The sequence below is a fragment of the Diaporthe batatas genome (genome assembly GCF_019321695.1).
Source record: "Diaporthe batatas strain CRI 302-4 chromosome Unknown Contig00022, whole genome shotgun sequence".
NCBI classification, from domain to species: Eukaryota; Fungi; Ascomycota; class Sordariomycetes; order Diaporthales; family Diaporthaceae; genus Diaporthe; species Diaporthe batatas.
This window is the reverse complement of record NW_025408569.1, coordinates 267,009-289,932: the sequence shown is the minus strand read 5'-3', so window position 1 is coordinate 289,932 and position 22,924 is coordinate 267,009. Positions and strand designations below refer to the sequence as shown.

The window sequence follows — 22,924 nt, the reverse complement described above, 5'->3', positions numbered from 1 at the left end:
AAATGCTACGACTGGTTCCAGTCACTCTCGTGGGTAGCTGCCATCGTTCGCAGAAATGGAATGCGGATTTCGAGTGCGAGATTCGGGACGCAGAAAAGGTCAATCGGCGTGTTGATTTGTAGGACATGGTTGCTGCCATTCCCTGATGCCAGTCGCACGAGATCCGGGTTCTCTGCCCTGCCCCAACCCCTTGCATTTGGGCTTCGGAAGAGCGGCAGGGCGCCCATGATTCGGCCCAAATGGGACACGATACATCAAACTCGATTCGAAATGAGACGGGTTGCCGATGTTGGCCTGGGACACCGCAATGCCATGTAGTCAAGCATCATTCCCCATGGGCAAGATCAACGGTTGCACTCGCCTAATGTCGGTGCTGCGTCATTTTTACCCCGAGCTCACCGATAATCAGTGCATATCTGCGCAGTGATTCGCGCCCGTGAGGTTCTCGAGCCGCACAATGTGGATACTGACGCAAGGATTGCAAAACCTGGCTGCATCAACAAGAACTGGCCAGCAACCTGATTCAAACCAAGCACCAGCACCGTCATGTGGCATCCGGGTCATGAGTCTCGTCGCTCTTCTCGACAACTAAATCGAACACAGCAAATCAGCTGCATTCCACCAATACAACCTACCTGAATAAACAGAAAACACAGCAGCAAATCCTCATCTGCCTGCAGCCACAATGCCTGGGCGCATAGGGCCATACCAGTACCTTGCCGACCTGGTAATCATGCACTACCAGAACTCAGCCAGCAACTACGGCGGCGACAAGCAACAGCAGCGCAGGTGTCTGGTGGCCGTGGGCGGCGGGCTGGGCAGCGGCAAGACGACCATCTCGGGACACGTGCGCGACCGGCTGGACGAGCAAGGGTACAGGTGCCAAGTCGTCAACGTCGAGGGCTTCCTGCGGCCGCGGGCGGAGCTGTCGGAGGAGCAGCTCAAGCAGCGCGGGGCCATCGACACGATGGACGGCGAGGCGGTGCTGCACATGGTGGAGGAGGTGCGCGACAGCCGGCCGGGCGAGGACGTCAGGCTGCCCGGGTTCGACGAGCACTCGCGCGAGGCGGTGCCGGGCGGCCAGGTGATCCGGCCCGAGACGCAGGTGGTCATCATCGAGGGGACGTACGTGCTGGCCAACGCGCAGCCGTGGAGGCGGATCGGGGCCCTCGTCGACCAGAGGTGGTTCGTCTTCGTGATGCCCGATGTGGCGCGCGAGCGGGGGGCCAGGAACTACATTGACAAGGGGATCGTGGGGAGCGAGGAGGAGGCGCTCAGGAGGTACGACGAGATCGGGGTCTACACCAACAAATATGTCAACAAGCACTCGTGCCGGGTGGATGTGGTTGTCGAGAACAACGACGATACCGTGCCGCTCACGGGCTAATTGGTTTCCGCCCGAGTTTTCCTCGACGCCGATGGCCGGATTCTGGGCATGGGCGTGCAGTCAGTATCAGTGGTTCACCTCCGCCATGCTAACGGCGTATCTGGGCAACGTTCCGTCCTGGAGGCTGACATTCCGTGGTCTTGTGGGGCTTGAAAGCCCTACAATCGACAGGCCGACACGAGTCTTTCGGAAGACCCTGTGGCGGAGGACTACTAGTAGGAAGTCTACGAGGCGTTCTGGGGCTAACCGAGATTTTGGGAAATTGTAGCTGTCGATGCAGGTCGCGCTGTGCCTCACTGGCTCCGGTGCGTACCCATTGACGCGAGAGAAGGCGGAAGATGCAGATTTCGGACGGTCAAAGCGATAGGATTTAGGATGGAAATGGTTATGGCGTTAGGGCGTTGAGGAGAGATAGAGGCCATGTTTAGAAGCAAGAATTGCCAGGCGAGGCTGCTTTGGAAAGAGCCTGAGGGGGGGGGGGGGGATCGAGGAAGCTTGACAATGGGCCACAGAAGGGCGAGCTCTGGATCGCTGAACATGAGGCAACAGAGCCTCCTGGTCCAGCTCGCGGTCTTCTGCACGGCAATCACGTACTCATTCAGCTGCTGGATTTGACATTTCTTCTGAGTGGCTGCCCACCAGCTGGACCCGTGGAGTTTCCCATCCCGTGAGCACCTTCCTTCGCCCAAGCCCAAGTTGGCTCCTCAGCTTCACAATCCATAAAGGAAGGAATCACTACCATTCAGAAGCCTGTGCTCTGCTGCCCCCTGCGGTACGGGAGAGGTCGAAGGACGGTTAAGGCGGAGTCAGGTGAACGTGTTGCTGATAGTGAAGAACAACCTGCGAGCGAGACATCAAAAGGAAGAGTTTAAAGATCATGAAGGAGAAATATATGTGACTCATCTGCAGAATGCTCAAGTATATAGCTATTTGCACTATTCGATGTCTTCTATTAAGCAGCAACAACCGTGAGCTACTTGGGACAGGGTGCAATGTATCTTTCAAGATAAACGCAGAAAGCTTCCCCATGTATGGATTTCACGGTGAATTCCCAACCTTCTGCGAACCACTGTATCCTAGCCGTAGAATTAGACCGTGCCTGTTCGCGCCGGTGCTATCAGCTGTGATAGGGCTGAAGTATAATGTGAGAAGCGACGTACTTGCCGGTCTACAGGTGGGAGGTGGGCACACTGCCGTGCTGTCTCTTGCCTTGTTGTGACCATGTTCAAGTCAAAAGATGGCAGGCTCACTGTGTCGAGGCTGGAAGATGAAAATTACCCTAATTGGAGCCGAATTCACCCTGAGGCTCAATTGTCCGGTGCTCGCTTATTACTCAAGCCTAATTCTCCCAAGCCCATGGGACCTGGGGCATGCCCGCAACTTGAGAGGGGGTTTGAAATCGATGGCGTATTTCACACACCTGTTGGTCCATTTCAAAGAATGGCAAACAACTTAGAACGTAATCGGTTCAGATTTCTGCCAGAAACTTGTCTCTTTCAGCTAGACCAGTACTCAAGTTATTAATCGTTTCAAGGGGCCGGACAAAGGCAAGAGCGAGGTCTTGTCTTCAATCAAGACAGCGGACTTCCCAAGGCCGCGCTGCAGCCAAGAAATCGCCATAGAGTCCTCCCAAGAAACCCCAAGACTCGATTCAGCGCGATAGGCTGTGGCGTCCCTATCTCGTGGGCCTAGTGAAACGCGCCTAGTTATTGGCATCACCTTGCGGCCGCCTATCCGGCTCAGCCTCATGTTTAAACCTGCCCAGAGCCATGGCGAATTAAGCTGCTGCGCACCGGGAAAGAATCTTAGCTACGTCTTCGTCCGGTGACAAGGCTCGGAGGCCGCAATACTGGACCTCGGGACCATCGTCCCATATACTAGTTAGTAGGGCATTGCTGGTCTTAAGATGCATGGCTGCCGCCCAGCACGAATGCTGCAAAAGGTTGATATGAGATTGGTTGACGTAATTTTTCGAATCTCGGACGTAGGAGCGACAGAAAACTTCCTGCTCAGTGGTGGGAAGGTGACTTTTGTTGCGGCTCCCCGGAGCATTTTAAGACAAATCTCAGCACGGCCCGCAGCCCCCCAAGGTAAGGTTAGATACGATTCCGGCGCGGCACCCAGCATCGGCAGCCGGGGCCACGCACCATACCACGGCTGCCGGGCCTGATCGACGAGCTGCATTGCTCATCATCTCCCGCGAGCCGCCGGCATGAGCCGCATGTTGAGCAGGGATGCAGCTAGCTGCCATTGCACCCGAGAGGTTGAACGTCAATCATGCTGCTGCAGAGGTAGTCTACCAAGCATGTGGTTAGCTATGCGTCCTGGAATAGTAGCTGACCAGCGAGCACGCAAGCAAGCACGCATGTGTGCATGCGTGTCAATCCTTGGTAGTTTCATATGGGCCCTACGTAATTCCGCACCCAGGCAGGCACGCACACATTCGTATTGCTTCTGTGCTTCCACGCCCCTGGAACCTGGAAACGACTGCAAGTGGGGTGGGTGCCTTGCACCCCTCCCTCTACACGGAGCGTGGTCCTGCCCAGAGCAGGCCCTGATGCAATTCGTTCGTCGCCTGCGACACGGATTTCTGACGGGGGTCGAGTTTGTCATGCCCGGGGACCCGGCCGAACCTGTGCCGCCTCTGCCGTGGCCGCCGTCCCTTGCTCAATAATCTGCCCATTGTGCCACGGGGTGAAAGTGAGGCCAAACCAAGGGGCCACGTACGGGTGTCACGAACATGGCGAGATGCACAGCAGGATATCGGGCCAGCCCGGGGGGTGGGGGGTTATGCGACGTGGGGGCAGCAGGCCCGGGGTAGGTGCTGTGTAGGCGCGCGTGTGTGTAATTATATGCTGTGGGTGCACTTTTCGGCGCGTACCTAGGTATGTGCCGAGGATCAATATGATAGTTGGACAGGTTTGGTAAGTAGGTGACCAAAAGGGCGGCTTAGTATTGGGGGCCCTGGTCCTTTTTGTGGCAGTCCGGTGGGGCTGCAGGATGCAGGGCATGAAACATAATACACATGAGCAACATGAAACCTGGGATGGGTTGATATGGCTTCATTCCTGGGCGCCCGCCCGCCCACGTCAGACCTCGGGAAACAGCCTCCGACACTGGCTGCTTGGCCGTCAGCTGATCATGAGTCGAGCCCGCCCGCCGACGGGGGGCGCGCTTCAAAATGTTTCTTGGGGAAACTCCTGAGGGCTTGAGGGCCCGCCAGGCGCCTGGCTACAGGTCTTGTCCTTGGTATTGATTGATCCTGTGGTTGATGGTGCAATTTTACCCCCCGATTTCTCCGAAAGCATAAGGGTTTTGTTTAATATTTGATCGGCGGTGAACCCATTCTTTTTGGCCTGCCTGTTGTTCTTCGCTGGTCGTGCACTTGCATATGCTCGGAACTTTGCGGCTGAATCTACTTACCCACTTCACCACGTTCATTCACACCCTTTTTGTGATAGTATGCCAAGCCAGCTAGCATCATCATCTTACACCAAATAATCAATCATAATGCCTGCCATTCCCCTCGACGCCCGTGCGATCAGCCAGGAGCTGGGTGAGCACCTCAATTACTACGTGGCGAAGTCAACACAGGAGTTGGGAGAGCACCTCAACTACTACGTGACAAGATCAATAGATCACCGCGCCCTCGAGGTGATTGCAGTGTGTAAGTTGCCTTTTCCAACTGCGTCTCTCCGTCCTGCCTGAATACCTAGTTAATTAACTTGCGCCAGTGGCTACCATCATCTTCGGCGTGGGCGGCTACATGTACTACGCGATCAAGGTCCAAAGCAAATGAGCAAAGCAATCCTGTGCGACCTATGTACAGGTCGTCTGGAACACGCACACGCACACGCACAAACAGGCGTTATCAACACCCGGAACATTTGAACAATACCAGTGCCAGATCTATGATCAACAGCCACAACACCCCGTGTAAGAAGTGGAAACCCCGACACAAAAGTGTGCACCGCCAAAGCCAAAATGGTTGCGAGCTGCAGGGCGTCAATGGGCCGCGGGATCTCGACGGACGAGAGAACGAGCGGCATGCAGAGGATGCACGGGTGCACTCTCACCCATACTATACAGGTCCCAGGTTGATCATTTCAGACACGTGATTACAGCAGCTTTAGACGAGATACCCCCGGATCAATCGGATTCCATGGCGCACAGGACAGGCATATACATCTGAGCACGCAATTCTATCTGCAGAAGCAGCAGAGAGAGATATATATCTATCCTCGATTCGATCATTCTGCCATCAGAGAGTATGGATGGCATAGACGAAGCCGAAGAGATTAGATTACAGCTCGAGACATGTTCCCCACACGGATGCGGCACTGTCATAAGCTAGCCTGGGAAGACGGCTGAAGCAGAAGAGAACTGGAATTATCCAGAATGTGCGTCGGCTTTTTCAGGAGGCAACTCTTCAATGGCAGACCTGGGGTTGAAGGCGTCCCAGACTCAACTTGAGAAAAGAGATCTGGCAGTCATTCTAACTATCAGCCCTGGAGACTTATTAGAAGGGGCTGGCCCAAAGTCAGCCAATTATAAATACATGTTGCTTAGCAAAGCTGTGATCTGTTACGCTGCTTCATACAGTGGTAAACGCTCAAGACACAGCGTTTAAAAAAGTGCACTGCCAATAACAGCGTAGTAGAGGGTACAGTACGTCTGTGGGCACGTTAAATCGGTTCTATGCGCGAGATCTGATTCCTTTCCGCCATCCTCTGAGATCAACATCTATGAAACCATTGAATTGCATGGTTACAAATCACAGCATCCACGGGAACTTTAGTGAGGTCCAATTAAAGGTTCATGTAGAAGTCAATATCCTGTGCAAGGTTAGATTTTGATTTATTAGAGTAATTATTTTCCTAGTAATTTCTCCCTCGTCCTCCCTCCTCCCTCGTCCTCCCTCCTCCCTCCTCCTCCTCCTCCTCCCTCGTCCTCCCTCGTCCTCCCTCCTCCCTCGTCCTCCTCCTCGTCCCTCGTCCTCCCTCATCCTCCCTCGTCCTCCCTCGTCCTCCCTCGTCCTCCCTCGTCCCTCCTCCTCCTCCTCCTCCCTCCTCCTCCCTCCTCCTCCCTCCTCCTCCCTCCTCCTCCCTCCTCCTCCCTCCTCCCCCCCTATTTACACCCAAACCTACCACACTACACACACTAAGACCTTCAGTATGGTGTCATATAGTTCAAAATACCCTCAGTGTAATGAGGTATACCGGGCGCAATAAACTACATCATTACACTGAGTGCAGTCAATGGCAACCTTGTGTATCTGGTGTAGGTAGTCGCTAGCCTCTCACACCTGTTGGGTCTCTCTGCGTCGCACCTTCCCGCTCCCATATCACAGCTCGACTAATGGGCAGTAGTCCCAGAAAGCAGTCACATCTGTGCGAGTTGCCTTCTAATGCAGAAAACAAAAAGAATTGGGAACCTTCCCGGTTCCCGCACTTTACACCATCACCCTCCGACCCATCACCGCAAGCCCCATTCAACCCCATCATCATCATCGAGGCTCAACATGTCTCACTTTCCTGACGACTGGCTTGAACGCCCCGAGTGGAGTCACACAATGCTGGCACCCATCATGTCAGACCTCTCAGACATCAGAGATAGACTCCAGGGGCCCGTTCACGAAAGCCTGACCGCTGGCGACGCGTTGGTACGTCTGAGAAGGATCCGCGCATCAATCACCCCGAGTGACTACCTACTCCACGACCTGCGAAGAGCAATGTACCCAATGCGAAGGCTCGAGGCCTTTCGTGTGCCCAAGCGGGTCGCGTGCTACGAGATGTTCCGCGCAAATCCCGATCGGTGGTTCAGAACGAGCAACAATATGATGGACAACAGATTGAGCGATCTTGTTTTCAACACCAGAGCTGTTCCTTGGTTCAAGCCCCTGACTGGGCCAATCTCTTTCCTGAAACATGTTGTAAGCAACATTGAAGCGTCTCAGCACCTCGGGATGGCTAGTGGTGAACCAAAACTGACCTCAGATCCAGCAACATCGGCGCACCGGCCAGTTATTGTCGACTGAGGTAGGCAGGCCCCTCCTTGGCCCCGTCTTCCTCAGTGTTCCTGTTGTTACTCACGATCATATCTCCAGAGGTGGACTGCGCAAAACGATTTGCGTCTTCGTGGAATGGTCATTGAGTTCGGCGCTGAATCGAGAGGCTGCCAGCCCCAGTGGGTCGGAGACAGCCACCCCGTCCACGAACCAAGAGGTGCCTTGAGGTACATGATGCGTAGGTACCTAGGTATTCTTGCTATTTCTCCTTGGCTTACGCCTACTGACCAACCCTGTCCCATCATAGTCAACGTCGACGTCGCAATCAACGAAAACAACGCGCCGGACGTCATGTGGGGCATCTTCGCAGCCGACCCCTCCAAGGCTCTATTGCTGGCCGAACCCTCGCAGAGGCCCCCCTCGGAGAGCCCCCCCTCGGAGAGGCCCCCCCCATTTACCCCTTGGGATGTCATGATCCTGCGTGACGTCGTCACCAACTCCGCTCACCAAGAGCTCAATGGCTTCGAGCACATCGTTTCTCGCCAGTTTGACATGCTCCTCATGAAGTTGGATGATGATCCGGCACGTAAGCTCTAGCATTACCCGATCTAGCTGTTTGTTGGATTAGATACTGACAAGGCCACTTGTACAGGCCCCTATGTTGTTGTCGCGATCAGCGATGCTGGACCCAAGCCTCCGCAGAACCCGTGATGCAGCTCCGATGGACAATGCGACAACACCATCAATGGCCTTCACAGGCTTATCTTATCGGCGACGCCTGGCTCGGTTTCTGAGCAATTTCTCCTGCGACCGACCAATGGCAGGAAACCTTGGCGTTGTTATCATGGGCCAGCCTTTCGGTTTCATTGTAAAGTACAATAAGCAAACACATGGGAATAGCCTCACTCTTACCTGGAGTTTCATCTTGTAGACTGGTTGTTGAAGTCAGGCCGCGTAACATTCCAGAGGTACCATTGAGTTAGTAGGAGTAAGATAGGATCTCAAAGTCCTTGCCCCTAAAGCTCTAGTACAATAACACTTGTGTTTGACTATACAGAGAATTGTACCTGGCCGAGGGTCTTGGAGGAGAATGGATTCGCGCGATGGTGTGGCTCGTTTCCCCTAAATCGACAAAACTGTGAACGCCTACAGAACCTGGCTGAATAGAATCATGTCAAAGACAACACAGCCATAGAATCTTGTCAGGCCATTGTTTGCACTGCGACAACTCATGAACCACTCGCAATTCATCATCTGAACCCGAGAAGGGTGAAAGATAGGCGGGCCGGTGACATGGGAACTCGGCAGTTGAAGTCTGTCGGATCATGTGTTGACCCTGACCGCCAAAATGGTTTCCTGTCATGGTTTCACAGTCCACTGGACGTACGAGCCTCAACCTGGACGGTAAGACGACATTTTCAAAAAAGCGGTGGGGCCTCACAACAACTGCGTCACGGCCAGTATGTAGCATGAAGAAGAATCCGTATCTCCGTTTCCCTAAAAGGGACATATGATACCTGCGGAGTGCCTCATGACGTGGATGTCTATAAATACGGCGCCCCAGCACGGAGAAGGCCCCGTATACGGATAGGTCGGAGAATTTTGCCACTTGACAGTCGTCCCCGAATCGATGGTACACTAGGGAGTAGAACTCAATTGACTCTTGGGACCGATACTGGTGCTCGATCGAGAGAAGATGCTCGCGGAGGACATGAACAGCCCAAGCAGCCTTGACACTGTCTCATGCAGCCTGCGTGGCAATGACGCGGATCTCTCAAGAGCCCTCGGACGAACGACCCATGCAGTGCGAAGCGATTGGGCCCTCCGGAACCCTGGCTATAACTGAGCTCTGGAGGTCTTATGATGGGCGGCCGGTAATGCCGAAAAATCTAGAGAACGCATTGGGTGGGATTCAACTGATGCACAACAAGCCCGAGTGCGCAAGGCGCAAGAGGGTAATGCACACGTGCCCTGGGGTGGAGCAAGTATGTTCGCTTTCGGCCGGCAGTATGCTGATCTTAAGCTCTAGCGACAGCAATGCGCACACGTACACGGTCAAGATCACCACCACCGCCTTGTGAGACTGGGCTGCTGCCGGTTTCAAAGTTTCAGCCGCCAAGACGAGGCAGAGAGACGTGCAGAATCCTGTGTGCGGTGATCCGTCTGAAGGCATTCACGGCTGCGAGTGCCGGGAACGTGCTCACTTCAGGCAGACTAGATGCCAGTCTGAGAGGGAGGCCGTGGCAGCTACTGCATCCCAAGGTTTGACCAGAGGTCCAGAGGTCTGGGCTTTTGCAGTGTACGGATGATCTCGTCCGAGAGCGTCTGGCTCTTGAGACGAACGATGGTTGCAATCACTGCTTATCAGGTTCGGCGGCAGTAGCTGTAATCCGTACCTAGGTAGGCACACGTCTGGATAGTCGGCACCAGATCGGCCCAGCTGCGAAAGAGAATGTAGGCCTCCACTGGCTTACCACGTGTGTTGGGGGGATGGTTCCCACTTTGAGGTTATGATCAGACGTCAGACGTGGGATTATGTGGTGTTTCAGAGTCAGCCCAACCCCTGGGCTCAAGGTTTCGGGACGGCCAAGAGCCGCACTTTATTGGCCTCCTTGGCGGGATGATCCACGCCATCCGGGCTTTTGATACCGACCCCGAGGTGTCAAAACAAGCTTGAATTCTTGGCCCCTTTGCCCTATCGAGAGTGCGGGCTGCGGGTCCAGCAGGGCCAGCACCAAGCAGCTGACGTCTGCCCTAGGGAGTTGACAGGTTTTGTTTTTGCTGGGACGGGGCCTCCAGCTTGCCGGTGCCATCCTGTTCACTGCAGGGACGTGGTGTCCCCCACATTGTGTCCAACACCGCTGCCAGATAAGGACGGGCAGAGCTACGTGGTGTTGCAAGGCTGGAGCTTAACGTGAGTCGGTGCTGCCCCTGACGATCAGCCTCCAGCCTCTCACACACACAACGGTTCTAAATCCGGGGCCGGGGACGCCCTCTTCTCCTGCCAAGTTCCAGCCCTGCCTCCAGACAGACAGACATGGGGAATGGAAGACACGGCCACGCTGCTGCTGTGCTGTGCATGTCGGGTGGCGGAAATGCGGCACGGACTGGCACAGACTGGCACTGTGTATTTTTGGGATCCCCACGGGCTCCTGTGGCTCTCGTGTGCGGCGTTCATGTGTCAGAATACGCAGGCAAGCGCCCCCCAGAAATGCGTTGCAAGCTCCTGCAGACGAGCTAAACTGTGTTGAGCCGCTGTCACTGCACACTGTCGACGGTGTCCATCAATGACCCGAACGGGCGACGTGCAGGGGTCCGGATCGACGGCTAAGAATATCAAGGGCCCTCCCTTCCTTTAACATGCCATCCTGCGCCAGTTCCCTAGTGCAAGATGAGCCTCACCTTAATTATATCGGCTTTTCTTTTCGATCTGTTTTTCCGTTCATTTCTCTTCACTGTCATTTATGCAGCTGGTCTGTCTTTTCCTATATCCGTTTTAAAAAAAAACCCACTTACAAGAACGAGTCTCCTGGAGAGTACCTAATCAACAACAACAACAAACATGTCTGACACCAACGGAGGACTGCTGGGTGGGCTGGTGAACGGGGTCGGCGGTCTCTTGGGAGGCGGCCAGAACGCGCGGCCAGCACCGCCGGCGCCAGATTCACCAGATGATAACAACGACACCAATGAGAACAATGACAACAACAGCGGAAACAATACCAACCAAGGAGAGGCCACAAACAACGCTGCGGATCCGGAAGAGAACGACGGCCGAGGACAGGGCCAGGGCAACCGGGCCCAAGGACAGGACGCCAACGGTGATAATGGGAGGCAAGGAGGCCAGGACAGCCAGGGAGGCGGCAACGCCAACAACGCCGGCGCCGCCGAGCCCACGCCCTCAACACCAGCCTCGCCATCGCCGACCTCGATAACGCCCACCTCCGCCGTGGCAGAGACAGCCGCGACGGCAAGCAGCAGCAGCACCAGCCTCCCCGGCGCGGCCCAGCAGCAGCAGCCGTCGTCGTCCAGCAGCACCTCCGCCCCGGCCCCGGCGACCTCGGCAGCGGGCGCGGCCAACACGCCCACGACGCCGGCGGTATCCACCCCGACGCCGCCCGCGTCCACGCCGCTGCTCGAGTCCGTCTCCTCGCTCATCGCGTCCACGGGCACCGCCCCGCTCCCGGTGCCCACGGGGCCCCCCTCGTCACCACCGCCGGCCCCGGGCCCCATCCAGCCGACGACGACGACGACCCCGCTCCTCAACCCCGCCGCGCCGCTGCTGCCGCTGCCCACCACGCTGATCTCGTCGACCCTCGTGGCGGCGCCCTCCCCGCCGGCGGTCGACCCGGCGCAGGCGTCGGCGGCCTCGCTGCAGCAGACGGCGCAGGACACCAGCGACGGCGGCATCCAGAAGACGGAGAGCCGGTCCAACGTGATGACGACGACGATCGCTATCGCGGCGCCGGTGGGCGGCGTGGTCGTGCTGGGGATCCTGTTTGTGATCTTCAAGAAGAACCGGGGCTGCTTCCGGCGCAAGAAGAAGGAGGCCAACGGGAGCATCCTCGACGACGAGGAGATCTCGAGCTGGAGGAGCGTCCAGCACCATGAAAAGTTTGACCCGGCTAGGAATTACTAGGTTAAGATGGCGAGGGTGTCTTCTTTTTGCCAGTGCCAGTGCCACTCACCTACGAGCATTGCCGTGCTGCAAGGGAGCATGCCTGGCGGTGGGCTTTGAGGAACCTGGCTTTATCCAGGGGGGATATAGAAAGGGGGCCGCACTAGCAAGCGGGCCCACGAAAACGAGGAAACCCTCTCTCGTTGAATCTGCGCGCAAGTTGTCATCCTACATAACACACATATATAACAAACAAAACCCCACGAGGATAATGATAGTTCATAGTCATGTATCCTCCGCCGCCGCCGCCGCCGCGTGGTGTCCCTGTCCCTGTCCCTGTCCCTGTCCCGCAGCGGGCGGCAACCCCTCCAGGTGCCCATCCCCCTTCCTCACCATGACCGTCCTCTTCAGCGCCGCGCGGGGCGGGAACGGGGCCTCGAAGACGGCGTCCAGCTCCTCGAGGGTGCGGCCGCGCGTCTCGACGCCGAGCAGGAACCACACGGCGGCGTAGGCCAGGTTTAGCCCCACGAAGACGAGGTAGTAGTGCCAGCCGGTGGCCTCGACCGCCACCGCGGTGACGTAGGTGTTGTAGAGGTTTGCGCAGTTGGAGAGGATTACGTGCTGTGTGTGTGTGTGTGTGTGCTGTTAGTCAGAGACGACGGACCAAGCCAGGGCGGCACTGCGTGTAGTCCGCCCACTAAACCAGCTGGGGGGGGGGGGGCGGTGGGAGCAAAAAAATACTTACGATGCCCATCCCCTTGGCCCTCATGGGGTTGCTCAACACCTCGGCGCAGTACGTCGCCGTCAGCGGGGTGTACACGAACGAGTAAGCACACCCAAACAAGAAGATGAAGGCGATGCCGGCGTTGGTGACCGCAGCGCCCGGGTCACCGTCCGCAACCCCCTTCCCCGAGAACCGGCTCGAAACCCCCGTGACGCCGGCAAACAGCCCCGCGAGCACGACGCTGCCGGCCCAGAGCTTGGTGCGGCGCCCGACGGCGTCGTTGGTGGCCGACCCGGCCAGGGCGCCGGCGCACGAGACGATCGAGTTCATAAACGTCAGCAGGAGGCGGCGCTCGGTCGAGGTCACGCCGACGAGGGTCAGCATGCTGGGCAGGTAGTACGTGAGCACCGAGTTGCCCGACAGCTGCGCGAGGACGGACATGAGCGCCATCATGAGGAAGCGCCAGCGCGCGGCGTGCGTGCTCACGAGGGGCCGGAAGTCGAGGATCCCTCGGACCGACGACCGCTGCGTCTCGATGCCGCGCTCGAACTCGCGCAGCTCCAGCCTCACGAGGGGGTGCGCCGCGTCGCCGCCGCCGTGGTACCGCGCCAGGACCGCCGCCGCCTCGTCGCGCCGGCCCCACATCGCCAGCCAGCGGGGGGACTCGGGGATGAGGAAGCAGCCGGCCACGATGAGGAGGGGCGGGGCGAGCTGCAGGGCCAGGGGGAGGCGGAAGGCCAGCTCGCCGCGGGCCTTGTTGCTGGCGTACGCGACGCCTGTTGCGAGGATGGAGCCGGTGTAGAAGACTGTCTTGCTGTCAGGAGTGCACCAACGGGCATAAAGAGAGACAAACAGGTGTTGTAGTAGCCGACGATCCTGGCGCGCCACTGCGGAGGGGCCAGCTCGAGGGCGTAGGTCGGGGCTGCGCTGGTGCCGATGGAGACGCCGAAGCCCAGGACGAAGCGGCCGGCGAGGAGGTAGCCGTCGTCCCTTGCTGCGGTCTGCACCGCGGCCCCGGCCATGATCAGGCACGATCCGATGGCCATGCCCGCCCGCCTGCCGAACCAGTCGCAGATGGGGCCGGTGAAGAGCGAGCCGACCATGTTTCCGATGGTGTAGATCATGAAGATGCTGTGGGAGAAGGGCAGTCAGCATTTTTTTTTTTTTTTTCAAGAGGCAGACCACCTGCCAAACCCACATTCCAGTGCTCCCACCCAGCTCGGTGTGGTTGAAGTATTTCTTGTACTGGTCCATGGCGTTGATGGAGCTGAATATGGACTAAGTAAGTACAGCCACAGAGTCAGCCACCCGTTTGTTGGCCACTTCAGGATAATAGATTCGATCAGACTTACCCCGTCGAAACCAGAGGAGGTGGCATTGAGGGCGGCGACGAGCAGGATCAGGTACAGCTGCAGGCTGGTCTTGGACCACGGGTCCAGGGGCGAGGCGGTGATGGTCTCGTAGAAGTGCGAGTCGCCTTGGACCTCCTTGATCTCGCCCGCGGACGGCTTGATGTCCTCCATGTCGTCGTGCTGGCGGCTGTTGGCCTGGGCCATCTCGATCCCACCCAACCCCTTCATTTCTGCCATGTTTGTATCCTGGCTAACAACTTTGGAGACTGTTCAAAAGGCAGTAGAGCTGGTGATCAGACCGAGAGTGGTGTTGCGACATGGACGGGTTGACAGTTGACAGGCGACACAAGTTGTGGGACTTCAAAGTTGTGTCCCAAATGGAAGACAAAACCACGGCGAGAAGCATCAGGGCAAGACGGCGCAGACTCACTGATGAGCCACATGGCAGTTACGGGCTGCTGCTGTTGACATTCGTTGCTAGGTCAAGCAGTCAAAAAGTGCCCCTCCCTTCTTACTCCGCACTCCTTCCAAGTTCGATAAGCACGATGTTCAGGAAGCAGCCTGGCAGCTTTGCCATGTCTTCCAACCTTGGAAGGCGGGCAGCAGAGCTTATCATGCAGTGACGATCTGCATGGAACGTTCCCTCGCCCGTCACTACCGAGCAAGCAGTTGGGGTGCACGAATCCCACCAGGTCAGGCAGGTGCAGGTGCACAGCATCTAATAAGCCGGCAGCCACCCGCGCCCGTACCCGGCCAACCCTCGCCCGGTCGGCTGCAGGAAGCCGGCCTCGGCTCCGTCCCGGCCAAGAAATGTGAGGTCGCAAACTCGCTCGACTCGGGCCGCATGCAAAGGCGGGCGACAGCCAAAATGGCCAGCCAGGGACTAACCAACATCATGCTGCAGAAAGGCGCCATCACATCACGAAAGAGGCCTCTCCCATGGCCAAGACACATCGGCCGAGGACCTGCGCCAAGTTCCGCAAGCAGGCCCTGCTGGCTCGAGAGGTTCCCTGATGGGCTTCAGGCGAGATGAGCCGGCCGACGTGGACTTCAGAACACTCTGCCTCCCTCACCGCGTAACGTCAGACAAAGCCCCGTTTCCTCGACCCTTTGAAGTTATACAGACGTGTGTGTGCTAACGGACCAGCGCAGAGTGTGGGCTCTACCACATCCCGTACTCGACTAGGCCAAGAAGAGTTTATGTGGAACATCAGCTTGCGAGTCGACAAGTGCGTGGTCTACTCAACGGCGCAACATTCGACCATGACAGAAACAAGGAAAACTAGCCCAAGATCCCAGAGGCCTTGTTCGCCCAGCCCTGGGGCACCAACGACCCCATCGCCAGCTTCGACGGCATCAACGTCACCCTGCACATCAACGAGGAGACAGGGGGTTAGGACAGACATCTGTCTACCCAACAGGTGCCTGGCCACGTAAGCGCACACTTCAAATCAACCATGCCGGGACCTAGTGTAGACGCAACCAACAAAGCAACCACAACCACACACACAAAAAAAAAGAAGACATGGACCGACGAGCCGCGAGCCCCGTGGGGCGCCGGCGGCGGGTCAGGCTTGCTACTCATGTCTGATGATACCTGCCCCCGGGACCCGATGGGCGAGCCCCGCGGGGTGGGGGGGGGGGGGGGCGGGCCACGGCGGAAGTCGAGAGGCTTCCAGGGGACGCAGAGGAGCACACAACGCATTTCCCGGTGGGGGGTCTCGTCTCGTCTTCTACAGTGTTCCTTTCTACACCGGCGGGCAGTCAGGGATGGACCATGGTGGATGGTGAGGAGCCCTGGAAGCCGACCCGGCCGAGCGGCGCTGACCCGCAAATCATCTCGACGAGCAACGAACCGAGGTCCCCCGTCGGCCGCGGCAGATGCGTGCTCAGTGCCCCCCGGCCGGCCGGCCGGTCCCCCGGGCCAGGCGAGCCGGAACCGGGCGCGCGCCGCTCGGGGAGCTGGTGGGGATGCCGGCTGGCTGGCTGATCTGCGGCCCGTGGGCGTCGGGGGCCTGAGATTCGATTTTTTTGAACTGACGGCGATCCTTGTTTCTGGGCCGGCCGTATTTGATGTCTACAGTACAGCATATATATGAAGCCGAGAGGTTTGCGATAGAATAGACTGGTTATTAGAAGGCAGGCAGGCAGGCAGGCAAGGAAACGGGACGGCGCAATCTGGCAGAAGGGGGGAGATGCTACATTGTCGTTGCCCCCCGAGCGGAGCCGGTCTCAATACCTAACTGCCCCTGTGTTTGTGTGTGTGTGTATGTATGTGTAGTCACGCCCCGCCCCGCGTGGTCGAGGTCGTAGTCGGGTGGTGTCTCAGGCGGTGTCCCGATGTAACTGCATCGTTAATCGGTGGTACGTGTGTGACTTGTTGTGGGGACCGAGGGTGAGTGTGTGTGTGGGCAACAGGAAGCGCCAGATGGATGTCGAGCACCTCACCAGTCTAGTCAGTCACGACACCCAGGTTCCAAGCCGTTAGGTTCAAGACATGTTCGCAGTCACGCCAGTCCTTAAGTTTCCTCGGCTACCTCATCCGCGATGAGACATGTCGCCTGTCGATCGGCAAGGAAGGCGAGAGCGTGTGTGTTCAGATGAACCGGTTCGTTCTCCTTGGTGTGCGGTCGGCTTGGAGGTCATGTGGCTGCTCAAGTGCTGCTGCACCTGGCATGTTTGGTTGGTTGGTTTTGTGCAACGCGAGCAGCTCGTTGGAGGCGTCGTCGACCAACCCCTCCAGTAGCGCCATTCCTTGTTTCCCCGGATTGTTGGCACTTTACTTATTAACGGTCTGACGGTGTGCGGGAGTTGGAACAATACATAAGGAATAAGCCCAGCCATGTTTATGCCGGCAGAGGGCGAGCGCCACGCCTCGGGATTGCTCGGCAGGAACTAGCTCTACAGCAGGGTAGGGCCACCTGGGGGCTTGGTGGCGCCCCGCGGGGCCGAGAGTGGGTAGCTTGCTGGGCGTGGCGCCGTGGCCTGGGCTTTATTATGTGTGGGGTCAGATGGAGGGGAGGACGGCGAGGGGTGTTATAAGGTTGTATTGTGTAATCAGACGACCTCGCTCCTTTATTAACCACTGACTGGAACAGACAGCAACCAGCAGCAGGCAGGCCAGCTGAGATTGAATCTGGAAATAAGATTCAGGGCGCCCTCTTTACCCTCCAAGGTAGAATGAATCAAGGTGTCGCCGCGGGGCAACCTTGGCCCAGCGAGGGTGGCTTAAATCTTAATAATAAATATAGAAAACGTGCGTCAGTCTTGATGCAGACGGATCTTGGTGCGGACCTCCGGACTGCAGTGCATGATTCGCATGCGCCAGGCCGGCCAGGTCGCCGCGGTGCAACTGCTGCACTGCTGCGGTGGTTCTATGGTTTCTGTTTTTTTTTTCTTGGAAGCCGTCCTGTTGACCTGATCTCGAGGGCAGATCGATGTTGCATTTAATCTCGGAGATCTTGTCCGCATGGGTCACGAGAGGGGGGGGGTCCTGGGCTGGCCGGCCAGTAGGTACGGAGTACGGAGTACCTCACTTACTTATTAACATGCACTCAACATGAATGACACCCCCTGCCCTGCTGTCAACGGTCGACCGTCGAGGCACGGGCTGCGACCACAGCAGTCAAGAGTCAAGACGCGATCCTGCGAGGGCTTTGACTCGTTCCATCGTGGCATGCGCGTTCAGGCCTGCCATGCTCCCCTTAATCTCAGGCTGGTCGGTGCCAGGGGATAAAAAACACGAAAGGAACATTAGACCTACCCTACCACCCCGCACTGGGGTCAAGAGGCACAGCGCGTTGGAGTAACTGGGCCTGCTGGCCTGCAATGGTGCGGAACGTTGCAGTCCAAGGGAGCACATCATTTCTTGGCTGCAGCCTGCCCCAGCACCCCCCAGGTCCCTACGAGGATGACTGCATAAGCCGGCCATTTAACTGACATCATCCATGCGCTTTGTTTCTCGCGGGGCATCTGGGAAGGAAACAAGAGAATGTCCCGCCGGCTCGCCTCGCGTCTCAATAATTGTCAATATATCTCCGAAGCGATATTATGATATGCTCTGAATTATCCTAGGTCGAGGCACCATGTCTCTTGTGTTTTTGGAAGGTGGAAATAAGAAAGAGAAAAAAAACCTCTCCTAGGATATTGGCACACGCGATTCCTGCCCGATGGGAGATGAAGATGCCCGCCCTATATCTTGCTACCGCACAAGCTCGGCCAAGGGTGACGGGGCGCAGGGGTGTCCCGCATTTTCCATGGGCCGTTGGTGGCTTCAAGGCCCGCTTGGCGGCTGGGTCAGGCCCGGTAGATACCCGTGGCTTACGGCTGGGGCTACCCCAGGATTTGGGCGGGAAGCCAAGTGGATTGGTGGGGCGGGAGGGGGGCGAGATGATGGGAGTTCGTTGTTCGTTGTTCGATGGTGGATGGGAATTATTATGTGTGTGGCTGGTTAGACAGTACGAGGCTGGGAGGCTGCCCTCTTTTATTCTGCCTCGGTTTAGATGGACTACAATTTACTTAGGTATTTACTGTAATCCGGCAAGCAAGAATAATACTACTTACTGTCTATAGATAGGTCGGGAAACTCTGTTCCCTCGGATATGCACATGCAAGGAGAACGAACCCTCTCCAACAGCGGCCATCCCGCCATCCTGCCACGCCGCCATCCAGGTCCCAACCGTCCGATTGTGCGCGCTGACCTGCCCTTGCTTGCCCTCCCGCCTACAAGGGCCGTTCGTCGGATCGGTTGTTTCCCCTGCAACGATGTCGCACCCACACGAGGTGATCAGCACCTCCCCTCCCCCCCCCCAAAAGAAAACCCACACATCACCGGATGCAGCGTCACTGCAGGTAATCACTAGACCAGCAGGTTCCTGTCCATCGTGGCCTGGGAGGATGCTGCCCTTCGTGCCCTGCTGACCGTGACCTGCCATGTCCAGCATCCAGACGAACAAGACCAAGCTCCAACCTGTGCTTCTATGCTGCCTGATTGGAGCCCTCACCAGATTTGTCCGCTTGGCCCAGGGCTTGCCGTCGTCTGCAAGTACCGGGGCTTACTAGTTGTCACCTCATGCCCGAATAGGAAAACAGTGATGCTCATCTTGACGTTGCTCCAACATATGCCACCGTGACAACACCGCCTTTCTTTCTCCCATTGCCCAGCAGGAGGCCGGCGCCGTGTTCTCCTGCTCATGCAGGCCGTGCGCATATATGGTGACTGCGTGCTAGCTACCTATTGCCTAGAACCCCCATCAGATATTTCCCCGGCTGCTGATTTGCCGCCTGCCCACCAGCTCAAGCTCCAGCTCGGCCCCAGGGTCACAGGCCTCATGCCAGCGTGATGCAGTCCGACCATGCGGGCATTGGCATTGCAGGCCAAGGGCGGACACGGTTCATCATGGTCTCTTTTTTTTTCTGGGCGCAGCAATCTACCAGCGCACAACCACCCGGGGGAAAAAGCTTCTTGCTGTCACGATGATCCCGGCCAAGATCCCCCAAGCTCCAGATGTCCCCGGCTCTGCCCCTTGGCAGGCCTGGTTCCTGCACGCGGGGCGCATCCTGGTAGTCAGGCGCAGCGGTCAGACTGGCACTTGAGTTCCCCTCTGGGTCTTGGTTGTGTACCCGCCAGCTGCCAGCCCCTCCTCTCTCTCCCATCTCCAACGACCGGGGTCGGGAACCGGAGCACATACACTACATGCGCAGCGCACATATACGCAGCGGGCTAAGCGGTACACGACATCCCTGGCCTGCAGGTGGGATATGCCAACGTGCATCATCCCTAAGGTAATGTAAACACACTTGTTCGGTACCCAGGGGAAGGAGAGAGCTCCATCACGGCCTGCGTGCCCGCCACCATGGCTCGGCACGAAATATAGTTCCCATATAATAAGCCGTAAACCACCCGGCCGACCCGCCCCCTTCCTCGAGCTTGTTTCTAGAGCAGACCGGCCTCAGGCTCTCCTCCTCCAGTCCCTCCGTCTGCTGCGAGTGCCTTGTCGCGTTGCTGCCCCTCCCCCCCCCTTCCCACACTCTCTAAATACCACGAGCGGTTGTTGAGAGTGTAGATATATATCCCGTTGCGAAGGCAGCCAGCCCTTGCTCCAAGTATCCCCCCCCCCCAAGGCCTGACGTGAAGATGCGATCCCGAGCCCTCCACCTCCTCTGGCCCCTGGCCGCGGCCGCACAGAGCCCGCCGTTCGGCAATGGCAGCTGCACGGGCTCGCCGTCGACGCCGGTGCCGTACCAGCTGCAGACGCCGCCCCTCGACACGCCCTGGACGGACCAGGTCGGGCTGAACCCGTGGCCGGAGCACCCGCGGCCGCAGCTCAGGCGCGACGACTGGGTGACGCTCAACGGCATCTGGACGTACCAGGGCGCGGGCAACGCCACGGGGCCCGGCGACGGGGCGCCGCCCTGCGCGCCGCTGCAGTACGAGACGCTGATCCCCAGCTGCATCGAGAGCGCCATCTCGGGCCTGCAGGTGCTCGACACGGCGGCCATGTGGTTCGCGACCACGTTCGACGTGCCCCGGGGGTGGGACAGCGGCCGCAGCGTGCTGCTCAACTTCGAGGCCGTCGACTACGAGGCCACCGTCTACGTCAACGGCCAGCAGGTCAGCTTCCACCGCGGGGGTTACTTCAGGAACACCATCGACGTGACGTCGTACCTGAACCCGAACGGGACCAATGAGCTGTGAGTAGTGACTTTTCGAGAAGGCCACACACGCAGGCACACACAAGACAGGGCTGACCACGACGTGAAACCGTGCAGCAAGGTCTTTGTCTTCGACCCGACGGACCTGGACGGCTACGTGATCCCGATCGGCAAGCAGACCAAGCGGCCCGAGCACATCTTCTACCGGCCCTGCAGCGGCATCTGGCAGACGGTGTGGCTGGAGAGCGCGCCGACGACGCGCATCACGCAGCTGGACGTCAAGGCGGGCGCGGACGGGACCGCCAGGGTCAAGGTGCACGCGTCGGGCAACGCGACGGGCCAGCCGGTCGAGGTGACGGTGCTGGACCAGGACGGCAGCGTGCTGGGGTCGGGCGCGGGTTCCAGCGGCGCCGAGTTTGAGTTCACCGTCGACGGCGTCGACCCCTGGAGCCCGGACTCGCCCACGCTGTACAACCTGACCGTCACGCTGGGCGACGACCGCGTCCAGAGCTACACGGGGTTCCGCACCGTCGGCCGGGGGGTCGTCGACGGCGTCCAGCGGCCGCTGCTCAACGGCGAGTGGGTGTTCCAGTGGGCCACGCTCGACCAGGGCTTCTGGCCCGACGGCATCCACCTGGCGCCCAACTACGAGGCGCTCATCTTTGACCTGCAGGAGCTCAAGAAGCTCGGCTTCAATGCGGTCCGCAAGCATGTGAGTGAGATGGGGGTTGCCCTGTGAGGTGTGAGAGTGAAGGTGTCGAAAGACTGGCGGTTGAACACAAACGAGTGAGAGGTGGGGTGTGAGATGAGAGATGAGATGAGATGAGATGAGATGCTGACCAACTACAAACCACCAACCAGATCAAGATCGAGCCGGACCTGTTCTACTACGCCACAGACTCCCTCGGCCTCATGGTCATCCAGGACATGCCGGGCATCTCGCCCCGCGTGCCACTGCCCAACGGCGAGCAGCAGGCCGAGTTTGAGCGCCAGCTCGACATCATGATCAACGAGCACATGAGCTACACCTCGATCGTGACCTGGGTGAGTAGCCAGCTTACTTCATTCATCTCACTGCTATCAAGTGCAGGTTGTTAACGGCGTGTTCCAGGTCATCTACAACGAGGGCTGGGGCCAGATCAGGACGCCGCCCTACCCCGAGTACGCCATCGCCGACCGCATCCGGGCCACCGACGGCAGCAGGCTCATCGACGCCACCTCAGGCTGGTACGACCACGGCGCGGGCGACTTCTCCGACAACCACCACTACGCCAACCCGCAGTGCGGGTCACCCTTCTACTCGATCCAGTCGTCGCCCTACGACAGCGAGCGCATCGGCATCCAGGGCGAGTTTGGCGGGATCGGCCATAACGTGTCCATCGAGAAGTGAGCCTGTCTCCTTTTTGCCCTCTATTTAGCCCCCTTTCCCCCCAACACACACACACACACACCAGCCAGAAAAAGGGCTAACCACACCCCCCAAACAAAACCAGCCTCTGGAACGTCCAGCAGGCCATCGACACCATCAACCAGACGTACGAGGTCAACATCGACCTCGAGGCGTACAACTACCGCGCGCACGTCATCTTCGAGGAGTACCGGCAGCAGATCGAGATGTTTGCCTGCAGCGCGGGCGTCTGGACGCAGACCACCGACGTCGAGGGCGAGGTCAACGGCCTCGTCACCTACGACCGCCGCGTCGAGCGCGTCGACGTCGCGCAGTGGCAGGCCGACATCCAGGCGCTGTTCGACGCCGCCGCCAGCCGCGGGGGCGCGGGCAACGCGACCGCGTCGATGGGCAAGATGCGGCTGCAGGTGTAGGCCTCGCGTTGCGTTGGCTGTCTTGTTGGATGTTTTGTGTGGGAGGAGGGGATAATTTTTATGGGTGGTATTTTTTTGTGTATATACCTTTTTAGGATTCAATTCATTCTTGTCCGAGATGGTTGTTTTTGAGTTCACGAGGGCCAAACCTGGACATGACGAAATGGGTCTCACCACCTGCGTACATTCCGTGACCAGCTTGAACTCATATTCCGAAGTAATTTGCAAGTCTGGCAAGTCCACAAGGTGCTACGGTTGCGAAATTTGGGAACACTTTGACCGGACTGGCAATGAAAACCTCCGCACCTACTTCAGTAGGAGTCTAGTTGCCTTGACAATGATGAGTTTCTGGATAGAAGGG

At 58.1% G+C, this 22,924-nt stretch overlaps 5 protein-coding genes across 5 annotated transcripts; 4 read left to right on the top strand and 1 right to left on the bottom strand.

Moving 5' to 3' along the window:
- Positions 1 to 366: 366 nt before the first annotated feature.
- Positions 367 to 1,849, top strand: KVR01_013001 (uncharacterized protein). The gene has a single exon (XM_044794585.1). It carries the CDS (start codon positions 686 to 688, stop codon positions 1,385 to 1,387), a length of 702 nt encoding a protein of 233 aa, XP_044638157.1. The 5' UTR covers positions 367 to 685; the 3' UTR covers positions 1,388 to 1,849.
- A 5,125-nt stretch (positions 1,850 to 6,974) lies between these two features.
- Positions 6,975 to 8,105, top strand: KVR01_013003 (uncharacterized protein; the record flags this gene model as incomplete). Its single annotated transcript, XM_044783758.1, has 4 exons — positions 6,975 to 7,319; positions 7,494 to 7,632; positions 7,702 to 7,980; positions 8,047 to 8,105. The coding sequence occupies 4 exons, from the start codon at positions 6,975 to 6,977 to the stop codon at positions 8,103 to 8,105; spliced, it is 822 nt and encodes a 273-aa protein (XP_044638159.1).
- A 2,691-nt stretch (positions 8,106 to 10,796) lies between these two features.
- On the top strand, positions 10,797 to 12,193 carry KVR01_012927 (uncharacterized protein). Its single transcript, XM_044784856.1, has one exon. It carries the CDS (start codon positions 10,957 to 10,959, stop codon positions 12,031 to 12,033), a length of 1,077 nt encoding a protein of 358 aa, XP_044638083.1. The 5' UTR covers positions 10,797 to 10,956; the 3' UTR covers positions 12,034 to 12,193.
- KVR01_012891 (uncharacterized protein) lies at positions 12,194 to 14,737 on the bottom strand. The gene is made up of 5 exons (XM_044781473.1): positions 14,089 to 14,737; positions 13,935 to 14,014; positions 13,590 to 13,867; positions 12,758 to 13,542; positions 12,194 to 12,633 (listed from the first exon to the last, which is right to left on the bottom strand). Exons 1-5 carry the CDS (start codon positions 14,323 to 14,325, stop codon positions 12,298 to 12,300), a joined length of 1,716 nt encoding a protein of 571 aa, XP_044638047.1. The 5' UTR covers positions 14,326 to 14,737; the 3' UTR covers positions 12,194 to 12,297.
- Positions 14,738 to 19,424: 4,687 nt separating this feature from the next.
- Positions 19,425 to 22,682, top strand: KVR01_012896 (uncharacterized protein). The gene is made up of 5 exons (XM_044784800.1): positions 19,425 to 20,781; positions 20,860 to 21,454; positions 21,604 to 21,786; positions 21,854 to 22,128; positions 22,236 to 22,682. The coding sequence occupies exons 1-5, from the start codon at positions 20,225 to 20,227 to the stop codon at positions 22,561 to 22,563; spliced, it is 1,938 nt and encodes a 645-aa protein (XP_044638052.1). The 5' UTR covers positions 19,425 to 20,224; the 3' UTR covers positions 22,564 to 22,682.
- Positions 22,683 to 22,924: the final 242 nt, after the last annotated feature.

Excerpts from the sequence above, each read along its gene's own strand:
- KVR01_012927 (XM_044784856.1), top strand. The coding sequence starts at position 10,957 with ATGTCTGACACCAACGGAGGACTGCTGGGTGGGCTGGTGAACGGGGTC.
- KVR01_012891 (XM_044781473.1), bottom strand. The coding sequence starts at position 14,325 with ATGGCAGAAATGAAGGGGTTGGGTGGGATCGAGATGGCCCAGGCCAAC. Across the intron at positions 14,015-14,088 it reads CCTCCTCTGGTTTCGACGGG|TCCATATTCAGCTCCATCAA; the intron begins GTAAGTCTGATC and ends GTACTTACTTAG. Across the intron at positions 12,634-12,757 it reads GGGCCAAGGGGATGGGCATC|CACGTAATCCTCTCCAACTG; the intron begins GTAAGTATTTTT and ends ACACACACACAG.
- KVR01_013001 (XM_044794585.1), top strand. The coding sequence starts at position 686 with ATGCCTGGGCGCATAGGGCCATACCAGTACCTTGCCGACCTGGTAATC.
- KVR01_012896 (XM_044784800.1), top strand. The coding sequence starts at position 20,225 with ATGCGATCCCGAGCCCTCCACCTCCTCTGGCCCCTGGCCGCGGCCGCA. Across the intron at positions 21,787-21,853 it reads ACACCTCGATCGTGACCTGG|GTCATCTACAACGAGGGCTG; the intron begins GTGAGTAGCCAG and ends GGCGTGTTCCAG. Across the intron at positions 22,129-22,235 it reads CATAACGTGTCCATCGAGAA|CCTCTGGAACGTCCAGCAGG; the intron begins GTGAGCCTGTCT and ends AAACAAAACCAG.